The sequence below is a fragment of the Psammomys obesus genome, unplaced genomic scaffold, assembly GCF_907164565.1.
Source record: "Psammomys obesus unplaced genomic scaffold, mPsaObe1.curated_primary_1811, whole genome shotgun sequence".
Lineage (NCBI taxonomy): Eukaryota > Metazoa > Chordata > Mammalia > Rodentia > Muridae > Psammomys > Psammomys obesus.
The window spans coordinates 49807-68658 of NW_026594418.1; the positions used below are offsets into that span (position 1 = coordinate 49807).

General features: G+C 38.4%; 1 protein-coding gene across 1 annotated transcript in view; it reads left to right on the plus strand.

Annotated features, from left to right (window-relative positions):
* Positions 1–18852, plus strand: part of LOC129685409 (cytochrome P450 2J4-like) — a 49519-nt gene that overhangs the window by 12174 nt on the left and 18493 nt on the right. The window contains exons 2-6 of the mRNA XM_055618952.1: positions 1342–1504; positions 4934–5083; positions 5576–5736; positions 11088–11264; positions 14690–14831. Of these exons, the coding sequence (XP_055474927.1) occupies positions 1342–1504; positions 4934–5083; positions 5576–5736; positions 11088–11264; positions 14690–14831 (793 nt within the window). The remainder of the gene's footprint in view (positions 1–1341; positions 1505–4933; positions 5084–5575; positions 5737–11087; positions 11265–14689; positions 14832–18852) is intronic.

Here is an 18852-nt window from a genome sequence, read left to right on the forward strand (position 1 = left end):
ATTATTATTATTATTATTATTATTATTATTATTATTATTATTATTATTATATTTTTACTTGACTTTGTACCATGAAAAGCATGCCCTGCCTTACAGCATATTCTGAGATATCATATGGGCCATTTAGTCCACAGGAATCAATTGCAAACAGAACTGACCCATTGAGAATCATAAGGCTAGAGCTCTAGAAGATAACTGACCTGCTCATCTTTACTTGGTTAGGAAGAATATATAGCTTAGTAATGTAATTCCACTGAACTAGAACGATTCGTTAGGGAAAGAGCTGATAAAATGGAGAAAGTCTTTCATCTCAGGACTTAGCCTCTGTATCCTTCTCAAGTTCAGACAAGAAATCTGGGTGCTACACATTGTCAGTAAGGAGTGAGTAAGCTTGAACCAGATTTTCAGTTGTTTCCAGGATTTCTTCATTGGGCCTTCACACAAGAAATTAGAAATGTACTTAGTTTTTATAACTCTATTACTGATATCTCTTAAGAAAAAAAGACATGCACTCATTGGCTCTACCCCTGTGAAGAAGACAGCTCTCACTGGATGGTTTCAAAGGATGTTATTAAGGAGTATATATGAAAGACATGAGGAAGACTGAGTCTAGGCTGTGTGTTTAATGTGGGTGCAAGATTCTTAAATGAGACCTCCACATTATATCTGTTGACATTGTTCTTATGGCTTCAGGTCTGAAATTAACTGTGTCAGTATGTCAAGGGATGACAGACATGGGTGTGTTCAATGGACTTGTGTTGAGATATCTGTATCATAATGTGAATGGAAGGATGTACCTTGATCTATGGAAGTGTTTCTGAAAATGAATGGAGATGGAGATGGTGTAGAGGACCTAAGGTACTTGAAGCAATTGAACTCTTGCCTTCAATACCACTATTGCAGTTAAACAAGATAACACTGTTACAGGTAGAAAAAAAGGCAGAGATGAGGTTCTGAACCTTGAGCACACAGGTAAAAGAAACTTCAATTTTGCTCACACACTGTCATTTAAAACAACCGTGTTTTGTACATTGTGCATTTAATGGACACAATCGTTGTCTCCCAAATAACTCCTCATACTCATGACCATTCTTCACACTCAATTCATACTCGTTTATAATGATATTTGTTGTAGACTACATTCCATGTTTAATTGAATTTGAATTTAGTTCAGAGGAGAAGGAAACATTTTCAGAAATACTTCCACTGATTAATGGATTCCCTCCATTCACAGTGTCATACAGACATCTCCACAGGTGCCAATGGAACAAATCCATTTCTGCCATCCCTTGACACACGGACACAGGCACACTCAGCTGTGGATATTGAAATGTCTTTCAGTTTGTGAAGAAGTATGGAAACATAATTAGCCTGGATTTTGGTAACATCCCTTCAGTGGTCATAAGTGGATTGCCCTTAATCAAAGAAGCTCTCACTCACACAGAAGAAAGCTTTTTGAGTCGCCCAGTTATACCTACCAGAAAACGTGTCTTTAAAAATGATGGTAAGTTTAATCAACAGCACTCTTGACTTCAGGTGGTTATTTAAAACAATACATGAATTTGTATGGAAAATGGACACATATTTGCAAAGAGCTGGAGGGAGGGAGTGAAGAAGGGATATGACCAAGATTATTGCACATCTATGAAAATTTCAAAAGTGAAAAAAGTTGGTAGGGACTGAAACACAATCAGTCTCTGCTGGCCCTCTGGGCCTAGGTATTTTGGCTCTGTTGTTCTCCTTGTGGGTTTCCTGTCCCATCAAGGTCTTTCTATCTCCATCTTCTTCCATAAGGATTCCCTGCACTTTGCCCAAATTTTGACTATGAGTCTCAGTATCTCCTTCAATAACTGGTGGGTAGAGTCTTTCAGAGATCCTCTGTGGAAGATCCTTGCCCTGTTCCTTGTCTTCTCCTAGTTCCGATGAAGTCTGTGTTTTATAATACCTCTTCTCTATTTCCTTTCTAGCATTCATATAAAAATATGCCTTGACTATCCATGAGTACATTCCTGGTACTCCTTGATATAAATAGCCTTCCATGTCTAAAAAGCAAAGTGGGAGTTTTAGAAAGATAAAAACTTGACTTTGAACAACTACATATTGTCTTTCTAAGTTTACTTTTCAATTTATTCTTATGCCTCAGTGTTTCACTAACTGAAATAGACATTTTCTTAGGTGGTAATAAACGTATAGAGTTCCTCTCATAAAAAAATTATATAATAGATAAGAAGTTATTATTAAAGTATGAGCTGTTCAATCTACAGATTCAATGCAATTCTCATCAAAATAACAACAAAATTCTTTACAGACTTTGAAAGAAAAATTCTCAATTTCATATGGCAAAACAAAAAAAACCCCAGAATTTCCAAAATGATCCTGTACAACAACAGATTGTCTGGAAGTATCTCCATCCCTGATCTCAAACAGTACTACAAAGCAATAGTAATAAAAATTGCATGGTATTGGCATAGAGGCAGAAAATTGGATCAATGGAACCGAATAAAAGGCTAAGAAACAAACCCACACACCTATGAATACTTGATTTTTGACAAAGAAGCCAAAACCACTCGATGGAAAAAGACAGCATCTTCAACAAATGGTGCTGGTCCAACTGGATGTCTACATGCAGAAAAATGTAAATAGATCCATATTTGTCACCCTGCACAAAGCTAAAGTCTAAGTGGATCAAAGACCTCAACATAAAATCAAACACATTAAATAGGTTAGAAGAAAAAGTGTGGAAGAGCCTAGAACTCATTGGCACAGGAGACAACTTCCTGAACAGAACACCAACAACACAGGCTCTAAGAGCAACAATCAATAAATGGGACCTCATGATACTTAAAAGCTTCTGTAAAGCAAAAGACACTGTTGTCAAAACAAAACTACAGCCTACAGACTGGGAAAGGATCTTCATTAACCCTATATCTGACAGATGGCTAATATCCAATATATATAAAGAACTCAAAAAGTCAAAAAGCAACAAATCAAGTAATCCAGTTAAAAAATGGGGTATGTAAAAAAATCTGAGCACAGGGGTCTGAGACTGAAACTCCAACCAAGTACCATGCATGGAGATAACGTAGAGCCCCTGCACAGATAGCACATGGCAATTCAGTATCCAATAGAGTTCCATAGTAATGGGAACAGGGACTGCCTCTGACAGGAACTGATTGGTCTGCTCTTTGATCACCTAACCCTGAGGGGAAAACAGCCTTACCAGGCCACAGAGGAAGACAATGCAGCCACTCCTGATGAGACTTAATAGGCTAGGATCAAAAGGAAGGAAAAGAAGACCTCCCCTATCAGTTGACTTGGGGACAGGCATGTGTGGAGAAGTGGGAGGAAGGAAGGGATTGGGAGGGGAGGAGGGAGGGAGGGAGCTAGAGGGGGATACAAAGTGAATAAATTGTAATTAATTAGAAATTTTTAAAAATTAGGGTATGGAGCTAAACAGAGAACTCTCCGTGGAGGAAAATAAAATGGCAGAGAAACACTTAAAGAAATGCTAAACATCCTTAGCCATCAGGGAGATGCAAATCAAAATGACCCTGAGATTTCACCTTATACCCATCAGAATGGCAAAGATAAAAAACTCAAGTGACAACATATGCTGGAGAGGTTGTAGAGAAAGCAGAACCCTCCTCCATTGCTGGTAGAAATGTAAACTTGTACAACCACTTTGAAAATCAATCGTGTGCTTTCTCTGACAATTAGGAATAGTGCTTCTTCAAGATCCAGCTATGTCACTCCTAGGCATATATCCAAAATATGCTCAGGTAAACAACAAGGACATTTGTTCAACCATGTTTGTAGCAGCTTTATTTGTAATAGCTGGAACCTGGAAACAACCCAGATTTCCCTCAACGGAGGAATAGACACAGAAATTGTGGTACATTTACACAATGGAATACTACTCAGCAATTAAAAACAAGGAAATCATAAAACTTGCAAGCAAATGGTGGGACCTAGAAAAGATCATCCTGAGTGAGGTATCCCAGAAGCAGAAAGACAAACACGGTATATACTCACTTGTAAGTGGATACTAGACATATAAGATAGGATAAACCTAATAAAATCTGTACACCTAAAGAAGCTAAACAAAAAGGAGGACCCAGGGTAAGAAGAACAATTCTTAGAAAGACAAATGGGATGGACATTGGAAGTAGGAGAAAATGAGAAGCAGGATAGGAGCCTACCATAGAGGGCCTTTGAAAGACTCTACCTAGCAGTGTATCAAAGCAGATGCTGAGACTCATGGTCAAACTTTGGGCAGAGTGCAGGGAATCATATGAAAGAAGAGAGAGTTAGTAAGAAGTGGAAAGAAGAGAAGCTCCACGAGGACCAAATATATCTGGGCACAGGGGCTTGTCTGAGACTGATTCTACAAACAATGACCATGCATGGAGATAACCTAGAACCCCTGCACAGATGGAGCCCATGGCAGCTCAGTATCCAAATGCCAGGGACTGTCTCTGGCATGAACTCTGAGGCTAGCTCTTTGACCTCCCCACCCCCTGTGGGAGGAGCAGCCTAGCTAGGCCACAGAGGAGGCCATTGCAGCCAGTCCTGGTGAGACCTGATAAGCTAGGATCAGATGGAAGGGGAGGAGGACTTCCCCTATCAGTGGACTTAGAGAGGGGCAGGGAGGAGATGAAGGAGAGAGGGAGGGTGGGATTGGGAGAGAATGAGGGAGGGGGCTACAGCTAGGATACAAAGTAAATAAACTGTAATTAATGTAAAAAATAAAAATTTAATTTAAAAAAGGGTGAGCTGTTGCAAATCACCCAAACATGTTAGTCACTTGCTTTGGGATCATCTTTAGAAGCTGTGAATTTCCATATCTGCCCTTCATTTCATCTGTACATCTGTCTAATAGAGCTTTTCAGTTATTTTACAGCCAGAATCATAATACCATAATATTATTTTTCAGGGATTGTCTTCTCCAGTGGACAGACATGGAAGGAGCAAAGACGGTTTGCACTGATGATGCTCAAGAACTTTGGACTAGGGAAGAAGAGCTTAGAGCAGCGCATACAGGAGGAGGCCCTCTACCTTGTGGAGGTCATAGGAGAGGAGGAAGGTGGGCATTTCACAGGGTGGTGCAGGGTGCTCTGGCCATGTTATTCATTAAACAGATTCTTATTGTCTCAAGCTTGTTCTTGTACCTCAGTGTGCTGGGCACTGAGGATTGAAGAATAAATATCTAGCAATGTACCTGGCACAGGAGTTCTGCAATTAAACAACATAAAGGGCTCCTTAAACAAACTACTGAAATTAAGTCTGTTTATCTATGTGATGTCCCAAATAGTGACAAAGTCTTTCAATCATGTCAAGCCTATGTAGGAGGCTGTGGCCACAGCCTTTTGTATTATTCTTTACTATGCATATTTTATGTCACACAGAGTAGAAACTTTATAAAAGAAGGAAAGATAAATAAAGGGAGATAAGAAAGATAGAGAAAGAAAGATAAAAGGGAGGAAGCGAGGAAGGAAGGAAGGATGTAAAGAAAGGAAGAAAGAGGAACAAACCAATATCTTTGAAGACTCCTCCCTCCTCCTGTCTCCACCTCCAGGACAGCCTTTTGATCCTCACTTCAAGATCAACAATGCGTTTTCCAACATCATTTGCTCCATCACCTTTGGAAAGCGATTTGAGTATAAAGATGGTCAGTTTCAGGAGCTGATGAAGTTACTAGAGGAAATCGTGTGTTTGGAGGCATCAGTAATGTTAATGGTAAGGTCCCTTCCCCTGCATATTTTGAGAAAAATATTGGATTGGGGTTGATGCAAAAACATGTTTTTTATTTGGTTTGGGGACTCTTTGAAGTTAATATATAATGTCTTAAAAGTTAAATTTGGGACAAACCCATTTGTAATATATGAAGATAGCATATACAGAACATTTCTAGCATTTATATAAACTATTTTACAATCTTTTTTTTTTAGATTTATTTATTATGTATACAGTGTTCTGTCTGCTTGTATACCTGTCAGGACCCCAAATCTCATTATAGATGGTTGTGAGCCACCATGTGGTTGCTGGGAATTGAACTCAGGACCTTAGGAAGAGCAGCCAGTGCTCTTAACCTCTGAGCCATCTCTCCAGCCCCCTATATAAACTATTTTAAAATATACATTGGTATACACACATATATGCAGAAATTTCACTTTTTGAAAACAAATAACTGCAAACAGGAGAGTGGGCCCTGCACCTTGCCTAGACAGCACAGTAGAACTGACTCTGTCTGGGTATGAGAAGTTGAGTAAGACAGGATTATGAGCTCAGGAAAGCTGGCCTCACCCCTCATATGCCATGGTGTGGTGTGAACAAGGGAGAGATGCTCTGCCCCCTCACCCCCTGCCATCTGCAGCAGGCAGGTGAGCTGGCCCCAAGGTCATGACTAGGAGAGAGTTGGTCCTGTTCCTCACTGGCTGCAGTACTTGGGGCCCCAGCACCTCCTCTGGACTGTTCAGTAGAGCTGGCTTAGCACAACGGGTGCAGGGGAACCTGCCCAAGGACATGAGAGCAGGAGAGCTGATCCTGCCCCCTTGTGGGCTTCAGCACTGGTGAGCTACCCTGAGCAGTGCTGGAGAGCTTGTCCTGGTGGTGCAGGAGCAGGAAAGCTGGCAGGCAAACCAAATGAGCTACCTCCCAGGCCCTGATCCAGGGCTTTGAGTTGGCCCACCCCAACATCTATCTCATTTATGAACATGTGAATGAGCCAGTCCTGCAGAATCTCCATGACACAGGGCAACTAAAGGATATCCTAGAGGTTCCAGTATAGCTAGTGTAGCAGAAGGCAGAAGGCAGAAGCCTGGAACCAGACAATGACTCACTGCAAAGAACCTTTCAAGTAAAGATATGTGGGGGAAAGGTATACTATGAGACAAATTGGCACACACTGTGATACACTACACTTCCATGACTTGATTTTTTTTTAATATTCTAACTCATTTTGTTTTAATTTTGTCAGGAAGAGGTTGCAAGGTCAGATGGTAGATACAAAGGGGTGGGAAAATTAGGTAGATTGGGTGCTTGATATAAAATTCAATAAAGAATTAATAAAATGTTTAAAAAACAAATAATGTTATAATTGACAAGGATTGTCTCCTTTTTAAAAATCATTTATTGTATTTTTGAAGAGTACAATATAATTATATCATTTCTGTCTTTTCTATTTTCAGATATTTTTAAGAAGTCCTCCTTACTCCCTTTGATATTCACAACATCAAATTTTTATTATTATTTCATATATATATATATGTATGTACATACATTTCTAAATACGTAATACAGCCTTCTCAGTCTGTATAATGTTACTTTTATGTATGTTTTCAAGGTTGACCTCTTGGTGTTGGATAACCAATTGGTGAGGTCTTTCCTGCAAAAGACTTTTACTCTCATTCTCAACATCCCTTAGTTGCCTGCAGTGCTTTGAATAGGATTTATGTCTCTTAGCTATTACTGCTGTTGCCCTTGTTCAGTTCACAGATAACTTTGATTATTTTGTATCTGTTAAGACTTAATTGGGCATTTAGAATGTGTTCTGTATCAAATAAGGTTTTATGTGTGTGTTTCTGTTGGATGGAATACCAACTAGCTCTCTCTTAAAGACATTTGATGTTCAATATAATTTAACTCTGTCTTTTCTTTTGATTTTTGTCTGTAGAGGAGCTATCAAAAGATGAGAAAAGTTTACTGAATTGACCCTTATTTATTACTTCAGAACTCTCCTGACATTTTACCATCATTATTGTTAATTCTGTTAAATTGGAAGAACTGTATTTCATTTGAGTATTCTTAATTACAATTGTCCTAATTTATTGAATTTTCTCTTTACTAATTTTCAGTGCCTTGTTAAAAGTCACTTTCAGCTAGTTTGGATTTGAAATGTACCTTCTCCAATACCAGAATAATTAGAACAGTGTGCTTTTAATTTTTTTTTTCTGGGTTGGTGGATTGCATGTTCTCTTTAGTAACTCTCATCTGTTGGTGCCTTTGAAAGTAATATGTGTTTCTTAGAAAAAAAAATACAATGTTAGTATAGGTTTCTTCATCCAGGCTGTTTTGTTAGGTGTGTTGGAGCCATTGACCTTTACAATTGTTTATCAGCCCCTACCAACTGCTATAATTTTGACAGCTGTTTTTCTGGTTAGTGTTTATTCTTTGTTAATCCTCTATTGCTCCAATGGATTAGATTGGAAAGTGTGTTTATCACAATGGATGCCTTTGTCTCTCTCATTAGTGCAGCCATTTTTTAAATGAAATTTAGTCTTTCCTGTGACTCATGTTTGACATTGCTTTTGTTCCTCTTCTGTGCATAATGTTGCATTAAGCACCTTCTCTACTGCTGGCTTGGTGGAGCTAAGCTACCTTAATTCATACTTTTCTTGAAATATTCTTATTTTCCAATTAATTAAAATTTTATTCCTTTTTTGTGTGTATGGGAGATGTGCCTGTATGTATCTCTGTACCTCCATTTGTATAATGCATTTGGATGCCAGAAATGAGCCTTGGGTATCCTGAGACTGAAGTTCCAGATGGCGGTGAGCCAGAAATTTTGCACTAGGAATTCAACTTATATGCTTTGAAACAGCAGACAGTATTCTTATCTGCTGAGCCAACTCCTCTGTCCTTCATCATTAATGTTGAATGATAACTTTTTCTGCATATAACACTATCTCAATATAGAATTAGTTTCTTGATTTTTATCCCGGAGTTCTTAAGCATTGTGGTTATGCTCATTATTTTTTCTGATTGATATTTGAATGAAAAGTTTCCTCAACATTGTCCTCCATGCCCTATAGTCTTCTATTTAATTTATTCTATTGATAATGTTTTCCATGGTGTGTTTTCATTTGGCTCATCAAACTCTTAATATGTTAACATTTGCATTTGTTTTTGTTTTCTTCCAAACCTCAGTTTCTTCCCTGCATGTGTCTTCCATGTTACTGATTTTTCCAACCACGTACTGGTTTTCTTATTGATCTTGCTGACTTATTCTTTTACCTTAATGAGTTTGCTGTCCAGGTGCTGTATTGAATTCAGTTGCCTATGTGAATGCCCTTTCAATCCACTGATCATTTCTATAAGAAAACGCTGAACTTTTTGGGCAGCACCTAACTTATTTTCAGTTATGCTTGGATTCATTTGTTCCAGAGTTAAAGATTTTTAACTCTGGACACCCTCCCAGCCTGTTTCTTCATATATATATTGTGTATATTGCCACAGGCTATGTTAACTAGGACATTCCTCTGGAGTATGTGCAAATAATACTTGCAGATGTCTTAGCTTTACCAGTTGCTTGTACACAATGGTTCCAGACAGAATGAATCTGAAGTAGTTATCAGTCCTTCAAAAGTCCATCTTTTCTCCTTAACACCTTCTGTTTCTTGCATCAACTTCTCTATGATGCACACCAAAGCACATGTGTTCTTATTTATCCTCTCCCCACGAATACTTTCTCCTAAAGTTCAGTGATGCTATCACTAAAAACTACAGAATTGGTTAGGATGACTTATAATCATAAAAAGGAGCATAAAGAATGAGTCCAGTTGCACCCATTGTCTACACTATTTTGTGTACTTGTTTTAACTCCTACTTGTGGTAGTTGCAAGTCCAGAAGCTCCATTGCTTTCCTCCTAGTAAGCAGAGCCTAGGAAGTCAGTGGAGTTCAGTGAGTGCCCAGACAACTTCTAAGTATGTATATTGGGGGTGGGAGGCATTGTTAGAAGGGAACAAAGGGTGGCATAGAGTGATAATAAACATTCTTGGAAAGATCACTTACATTAGGCACTTTGATAGGCACTGTAAACAAATGTCCTTTTTTCTCAGTTACACTCTACATATAAAAAAATGCAACATGATGTCAGAAACCAGCTACAAAAGTATGCAAGCAATATAGACAGGAGTCCACCAGACCTCTGGAGAATGCTTTGTGTCTTTAATGCTATTAAGTGGACAGAATGTGACTTCACTAGTAAAGAATCTAATATTAACACTATTTAATATTATTAGTAATTTTAAATATTAACATATTTTAATGTCATTAATAATATTAAATGTTGGCATACTTTATGTTAATAATATTATTAATAATAAATATTGGCTACTTTATCGTTATTAATAATATAAAAATATTAATATTGTGCTAGCTAACCTGAAGTTAGAAAAGAAACAAAGAAAAACACATATCTGACTAATTTTATGTGCTGTTGATTTCATAGCACTGTGCTATATTTCTTATTACATATTACTGAAACTTTATCCAACATCTATCTTACCATATACAAATGAAATCATGTTGGGGACACCAGCATTCACAGCTACTTTCATAATACGTAATAGCCATAATTTCCCTGTGGGAAAATAAATCCTGTCAAAATATTAGAAATGGGGGGGGGGAAAGATGCCCATCTCTTTGACTAATCAAGTGGTAGAACTCCCAGGATAGGACATTTGGCCATTACTTTCATGAACTGAAGGACAGGGACCCATGCCAATTTCAGAGATACTCTCCTTTCCCATTGAATACAAAGGCATAGACCTAAAAGATAAATACCCTCCATGTGATCATAGAGGCCAACATGTTTATGCTATTCACAGAAACATGGACAATGGTGAAGATTTGGAGGGCTCCGTCTCTGTAGGGCTTGCAGACACTAAGCATGGGTTTGGCTTTGATTGAAGTGGACAGCTTTAGAGCAATGCAAGTCAAGAAGTGAAGCCATGAGATCACATTGGTACATGTTCTCTCTGGAAACTATTCACTGAATGTTTTGAGAAGGCAGTAATGGCGAAATCCGAAAAAAAAAATATTAAGTAGTATGTAGCATACAGATAGGAGAGATGATGGTGTAGACCATGGAAGAAGGAGTTGGGATCACCAAAAGTGCCATGTTGCTTCATATATATTGCATGGCAGAGTTGAAACACACTTATACGCAGTGGTGAGAGGGAAACCAGAAACGAGGATGGCCCCAAAAGTTCCAACAGATGAAACAATGGGAAGGACAAGATTGTTTTTAAAATGTGGAAATTTTACTCAATGGTTTCTCAAATATTTTCTTATTTTTCCTTATAAGCTCTACAATGCCTTACCATCTATAATTACATATCTTCCTGGACCACATCAAACAGTTTTCAGGAACTGGGAAAAACTGAAATTGATTGTTTCCTGTATGATAGACAATCACAGGAAAGATTGGAATCCTGCTGAGCCAAGAGACTTCATTGATGCTTTCCTTACAGAAATGACAAAGGTGAGGAAGATGGTGCCTGGGTCTTATTAGAAAAAAAAATGATGATTTACAAGTTTCCAGTTGATCTTGCATCATGTTGCCATATATTTAAGGGTATAACATTGTACTTATTGTACTACTAGATGAATTCCTATGCCCCTGGGCCAGCTGAAATTTTTCTGAGCATTATGGAAATTCTATCAGCATGATGCTCCAAGCTCTCAGAGGGCACTGAAACCCTTTGCAATGGCTCGTTCCTTCATCATCAGTGCCAAGCTTGTAGCACTTTCTCTCATCATCTGCTTCCATCTTTACCTCTCCTCTCTCTGGTTCTTTTGCTCTAGTCAGACTCCCTGCTAATAAGAATAATTCATGGTAATATTCCTCTCTCAAGTTAGTAACACATGCAAAGTCAATTTTAGCTTATCAATAATATGCACAGCTTATAAAATGAATATGCCATCATCTTTGTAGATCACTGATTAACACAATTTGGGAATATAAATCAGGAATAGTGTTTTATGAATGCATAATGCAGTATGCCAGGAATCCCACTAAAAGAACAAGGTTCAATGTTGCTTGGCATGAAGTGCTAAAACTGTCAGATATCGGACCTCTATGCCCCTCCTTGGACTTTGTCCTTACGTGAAGAAAATATGCACAAAGTAAAAGTAAGAGCTCTAGTTTTTGATGAGCTGGTCGAAGGCCAGTCCCTCTCCACATCTCAGTCCATCCTGAGTTTAACCTAATGCTGGAGTTTGACTCCAAAGTCTGGCATGGACCATTGCCTTCCTCTGACCCCATATCAAGATTCTCCAGTGACATAAAGGCCAGAAAGTAGTGGTTGTATGTTTGTGTTACTTATGCATATTATGACAATACACAGCAAAAACAACTTGAGAGATTGAAGTTTTATTTTGGTTCACAATTTCGGGGAGGTGGGGAACATTGATTCATTTTTCTTGAGAAGAAATGGCAGAGAAGCTTACTTAGCTCATGGTGGCAAAGGGTGTGGTGAAGCCTTCCCACCATGATGTAACAGGAATCAGAAGCAAAAGCACAGTCCAGAGCCTCGGTAGACCTTTGAGTACCTCTGCTGGTGATGGATCATCCAATGGACTCCACCTCCTAATCCTCCTGAACCCCCAAATGAGTTCCACCAAGTAGGAACTAAGCATTCCAAGCATGAGACTGTAGGAGATGTTTCAGATTCAGATCATAATGCTAATTGTCCTCAGTAGGCCTCTGACTAACCCACATTACTGCATCTGTCATAGACTCTGACACACTGGATTCCAGGTTCTTCCTCTGACAAAGTTTACAGTGCTAATGCCTGCCCACCCTCTTTTATTTAATTTTCCTGCCATAATTCAATAGAAGAAATATTTTATCTCTAGAGGAGGAGGCAAATTATTCACCATATGGAGTTCAGATATGAGACCATCAACATTGGCAGCAACATTAACAAATTGTTTCTTTCAGAGAAAGTTGTAAAGACAATACCACATTCTAAGGAACAACTGATATGTCTTGGTTATTCATGAAACTTCAAGTGGCAGGGAAAGCTTTCCCTGTTGTAGACTCCTTTTGTAAACTTTTATACTTTGTAAACCTTAAAGGCAGAAAAGTGTCCAAGCCCCTCTCCACAAACTTCCCTAAAAGCCCTAAAGGGCTATAATGGTCATTCCCAGCCCCAAGGAAGGAGACTAACCAGGCCCACCCTACAAGAAAAAAAAATCCCATCAATCCCTGAACAAAGAAACCCAGCCATTCCTGAGCTTGCCATAAAAACCTGCCCAATGTTGAGCACAAAAAATCCACCCTGAACAGGAAAACTCACCAATCCAATCCAAACCAAACCCTGAGCTCCCCCAAGGTCAGGAATTAAAATTCCAACAATTTTTACCCTGGAAATTTGCGTTCTGAAAAGCTCTGTCCCACAAGAAACTCTGTGTAAACTACTGTCTGCTCAGTTCCCTGCTGTTTCTCACCTGAGCAGAAGCAGCCATCTTTCTGGGTTTTGCCTTCCCAATAAATTTCTTGGATGAGGATTATTGTGTGTTGTGACTTTGTGATACTCCTTGTGTTACAAATACCAGGATACCTTTTCCTTCAGAGCTGCAACACTTAGTTCCCAAGAGGTTTTGACAATGAAAAATTAATGGGAGAATAGGACAGTCAGTGAACATGGAGATTTTATTTAATTTCTGTAGCGAGCAAAAACATTTGTTCACATACATACACACACACACACACACGTATATTACAGTCCATGGTCTAACTTGTCCAACAATGCTGTCTACCAATAGAAGTCCAAGAAACCATTAGTTGTTCACCCCATGGGCTATATGTCTCTGCTTATCTTCAGTATATGTCACAATCCTGGAAATGTAAGCTTTAAAGTCAATGAAGAAATTGCCTTCCCAGTGAGAATAAAAGCAAACAGGTAAAGAGGAAAAACTCTCTTCTTCCATGTCCTCTATATAGGCTGCTACCATAAGTTGTAGCCCAGATTTAAGATGGAATTTTACACCTCAAAGATCTGGTTAAATGGAGTCTTCCCACTTTAAATTATTTAATTAAAAAAAAACCCTCATGTGTATACCCAGCAACTTGGATTTTAGTTAATTTTAGATGTAGTCCAATTGACAACCAAGAATAAGCCTCGCAAGTGTTCTTCTCACTTTATAAAATTGAAGCAGAGAAATCTAAACTGAGAACTCTAGTTCATGCTGTGACTTAGTGATGTAACAGATACATGAATGGAAATGATTCTGTTTCCAATTATTTCCCATTTTAACAAGATTTTTCAAAACTATAGTCATAAGAAAACAATTCTCTTGATTTTGATCCACTCAAGAGCTTTTGATCAACCTGTAACAAAGGAAGAACAGCACTAACCAATGTGGTCAATATATATGTGTGCGTGTGTGTGTGTGTGTGTGTGTGTGTGTGTGTGTGTGTGTGTGTTTGAAATTTTGAAAGATTACTTCCCAATTTATTTTCCAGTTTCATGATCCTGTTCTTGAGATATTCACAAATCCTCTATATATACATGTTATGATTATGTAGCTTAGGAGGGTTTTTTGTTTTTGTTTTGTTTTGTTTTTGTGGGAAAAGTTGAAGAGTTTGGGCTTTCTCTGACTCTTTTGCCTCTATTTGGGACATTTGTTCTTCCTACTGGGTGGCTTTCATCTGATTCTGATATGAGGGCTTGGACTTAAACTTATTGTAACATCTTTTGCCATGTTTGGTTGATATCCTTGGGAGTCCTGGTCTTTTCTGAAAGGAAACTGAGCAGAAGTGGATCTGGGAGAGAGCAGAAATGAGAGAAAGGTGGAGAGAATAGAAAATTCCGTCAGGATGTAATGTATAAGAGAATAATTAAAGAAATAAATAAATAGCAGGTCCTCAAAGAAAAAGAAAATACGCACTGTCTTTTCTAGTACCCAGACAAGACTTCTACAAGTTTCAATGAAGAAAACCTCATCTGCAGCACTCTGGACTTCTTACTTGCCGGAACAGAGACAACATCCACGACAATGCGCTGGGCTCTGCTCTTCCTGACTCTAAACCCAGACATGCAAGGTAATTGTGTGCTGAATGCACTAGACAAAGCAAAATGGTGCTTCTGAATGTTGTTGTTTCTATGGGGCCAAAAGCTAGAATGATGAAGTGGAATAGCTGTGAGATGAGGTGTTTTGGGAACTGGCCATGGCCTTCACATATTCTGTCAGGATTCTGATGAGCCGTGGGTGCAGAGTTTGTTTATGAAGCAAATCCAATTTTACACTATGAAGGATCTTCAGTTCTTGGGGAAAACTGTCATTGTGTTAGGCTCCAGCAAAAAGTGACACTGTCCCATGGAAATCCAATTAGCCCATTCTTTGTTTGCATAACCACCACCCTGTTTTGCCCTGGATATCACCAAGATGCTTCAGTCTGATAACTGGCATCCTATGGATGTGACCTCTGTCTGTCCAGACTCAACCACATCCATTTTTCATGGCGCCTCCCTGTAGATGCTGGTGTGTCTTCCTGCACCCCAGCTCCCTATACAATGACTCAGAGAACTTATATTTTATAAATAAATACCTAGGCCATAAGCTTTGGATAATTCCCTGACTAGCTTATACATTAATTACACATTTATCTATCTTACATATGTCATTTTGTTTGTTCTCTCACCGCGAATTTCATGAGAGCAACTTTCTCAGAATCCAGGACAAATCTCCCTCACTTCACTGTCCTAGAGTTCTCTCTCAGTGTCAGAGCTTCACTCGATATTTCTGACCTCAGCTAACAGGCTAATCAGCATTTATTGAAGGTCTTGCTTCCATACAAATAAAAGAGAACCCTTCTACACCTCCCTACATTACATTTTCTCCATTGGCATTGCCTTTATTCTTAGCTCTATATGCGCTATTTGGCTTTCTCTCTACCACAAATGTACTACTTCAATTTCTTGGCTTTTGAGAAGAATCTTCTCAGACACTAACCCCTTAGATGTTTTAAATTCTCCTAAAATTTTCCTGAGAAGTTGAGGCCATTCTCTCCATCAAGAGATGTAACAGAGTGATGCATTCAAGGTTTTTCCACACTGTATATGTCTCAACAGGGATTTTCCTGTCTACCCATCCCATTGTTTTATTCCCACACCACACATTAGAGAAGAGCTTATCAGGTGGGCGATGTGAGCGTTTCTTATGTCATGAACCATTTTTCAAATTGTGGTAAAAGCTTATGTGTGAAGCTTATGTGTAAAGGCACTGTGACACGTTCAAAGTAATTCTTTTGTTCTCCTTTGTCCACATCCTTGCAAGCATGGGCTGTCACTTGAGATGTTTATCTCAGCCATTCTGACAGGTGTGAAGTGGAATCTCAGAGTCATTTTTGATTCGCATTTCCCCAATGACTAAGGAAGTTCAATGTGTCTTTAAGTGCTTCTCAGACCTTTGAGATTACTCTGTTGAAAATTCTGTTTATTTCTGTGCACCATTTTTAATTGGGGTATTTTGTTTATAAGTGTTTGATTTCTTGAGCTCCTTATATATTTTGAATATTAGCTCTTTGTCAGGTATAGAGTTGGTGAAGGTCTTTTCGCAATCTGTAGGCTGTCATTTCATTCTATTGACAGAATCCTCTGCCTTACAGAAGCTTTTCAGTTTCTAGAGGTCCCGTTTATTAATTGTTGATCTTAAGGACTGAGCTGTTTTCTGTTTAGGAAGTTGTCTCCTGTTCTCTTCTTTCTCTTCTAATAGATTTAGTGTATCTGGTGTTATATTGAGGTCTTGGACTTGGATTTGAGTTCTGTGCAGGTAGATACATATGGATCTATTTTTCTACATGTAGACATCAAATAAGAATAGCAACATTTGTTGGTGGTGCTATCTTTTCTCCATTGATGGTTTCGGTTCCTTTGTCAAATTCAAGTATGCATAGATATGTGGGCTTATTTCTAGGGCTTCTGTTTGATTCCATCGATTGCTACAGATTAGAGAAGAGTCTGTTTCTATGCCAGTAAAATGCAGGGGTTTTTTTGGTTTTTTTTAATTTTTTTATTAATTACACTTTATTCACTTTGTATCCCCCCATAAGCCCCTCTCTCCTCCCCTCCTGATCCCCACCTCCCACTGCCTTCTTCACGCATGCCCCTCCCCAAGTCCACTGATAGGGGAGGTCCTACTCTCCTTTCTTCTGATCTCAGTCTATCAGGTCTCATCAGGAGTGGCTGCATTGTCATCTTCTGTGGCCTGGTAAGGCTGCTCCCCCCTCAGAGGGAGGTGATCAAAGAGCAGGCCATCAGATTATGTCAGAGGCAGTCCCTCTTCCCATTACTATGTAACCCACTTGGACACTAAACTGCCATGGGCTACATCTGTGCAGGGGTTCTAGGTTATCTCCATGCATGGTACTTGGTTGGAGTATGAGTCTCTGGGAAGACCCCTGTGTTCAAATTTTCTGGTTCTGTTGCTCTCCTTGTGGAGTTCCTGTTCTCTCCAGATCTTACTATTTCCCACTTCTAACATAAGAAAAATGCAGTTTTTACAGTTGTTCTTCAGTGTAGTTGAACTCAGGGATGGAGATACCACCAGAAATTATTTTATTGTATAGGATTGTTTTAGCTATTCTGGGTTTTTTTATTTTTCCATATGAAGTTTAGAATTATTCTTTCAAAGTCTGTACAGAAAATTGTTGGTATTTTGATAAGGACTGCATTGAATCTGTAGATTACTTTTGATAAGGTGTCCATTTTTACTATGTTAATTCTATGGATCCAGGAGCATGTAATGTCTTTTCATCTTCTGATATCTTCTTTGGTTTCTTTCTTCAGAGACTTGAAGTTCTTGTCATACAGGTCTTTCACTTTCTTGGTAAGAGTTACACCAAGATACTTTATATTATTTGTGGCTATTGTGAAGGGTGTAGTTTCCATAATTTCTTTCTCAGCCCATTTATCCTCTGTGCACAAAAGGACTACTGGTACTTTTTAAATTAATCTTGTATCCAGACACTTTGCTAAAGGTGTTTTTCAGATATAGGAATTCTCCAGTAGAACTTTTGAGGTCACTTTTATATACTATCACATCAATTGCAAATATTGAAACTTTTACTTCTTCCTTCCCAATTTGTGTCCTCTTGATGTCCTTTAGTTGCCTTATTGTTATAGCTAGAATTTTAAGTACTATATTGAAAAAGTAGATAGAAAGGGAATAACGTCTTGTCTCCGATTTTAATGGAACTGCTTTGAGTTTCTCTCCATTTAACTTGATCTTGGTTATCCACTTGCTGTATAAAGCCTTTAATATGTTTAATATGTTTAGGTATGTGCCTTGTATCCATGATCTCACCAAGACTTTCATCATGAAATTGTGTTGCATATTGTCAAAAGCTTTTTCTGCATCTAATGAGATAATCATGTAACTTTTCTCTTTGAGTTTCTTTATACGGTAGATGGATTTTCCATAGGTTGAACCATCTCTGCATCCCTGGTATGAAGCCCACTTGATCATGGATGATGTATTTGACGTGTTCTTGGAATAAGTTTGCAAGTATTTTATTGAGTATTTTTGTATTGGTGTTCATGAGTGAAATTGGTCTGCAACTCTCTTTCTTTGTTGAGATTTTGTGTGGTTTAGGTATCAGAGTGATTGTGGCTTCATAGGATGAGTTTGACAATGTTTCTTCAGTTTCTATTTTGTGGAATAGTTTGAGGAACACTAGTTTTAGATCTTCTTTGAATCTCTGGCAGAGTTCTGTGAGAAAACCATTTAGTCCTGAGATTTTTTTTTGGAAGACTTCTGATGACTACTTCTATTTCCTTAGGGGTTCTAGGTCTTTAAACTGTTTGCCTGATCTTGATTCAAATTTGGTAGATGAAAGCTATCAAGAAAATTGTCCATTTCCTTTAGATTTACCAATTTTGTGGAATAAAGGCTTTTGAAGCAAGACCTAATGATTTTTAAATTTCCTCATTATCTATTGTTAAGTCCCCCTTTTCATTTTTATTCTGATAATTTGGGTACTCTCCCTCTGCCTTTTAGTTAGTTTGGCTAAGGGTCTGTCTATCTTGTTGATTTTCTCAAAGAATCAGTTATTGGTTTCATGG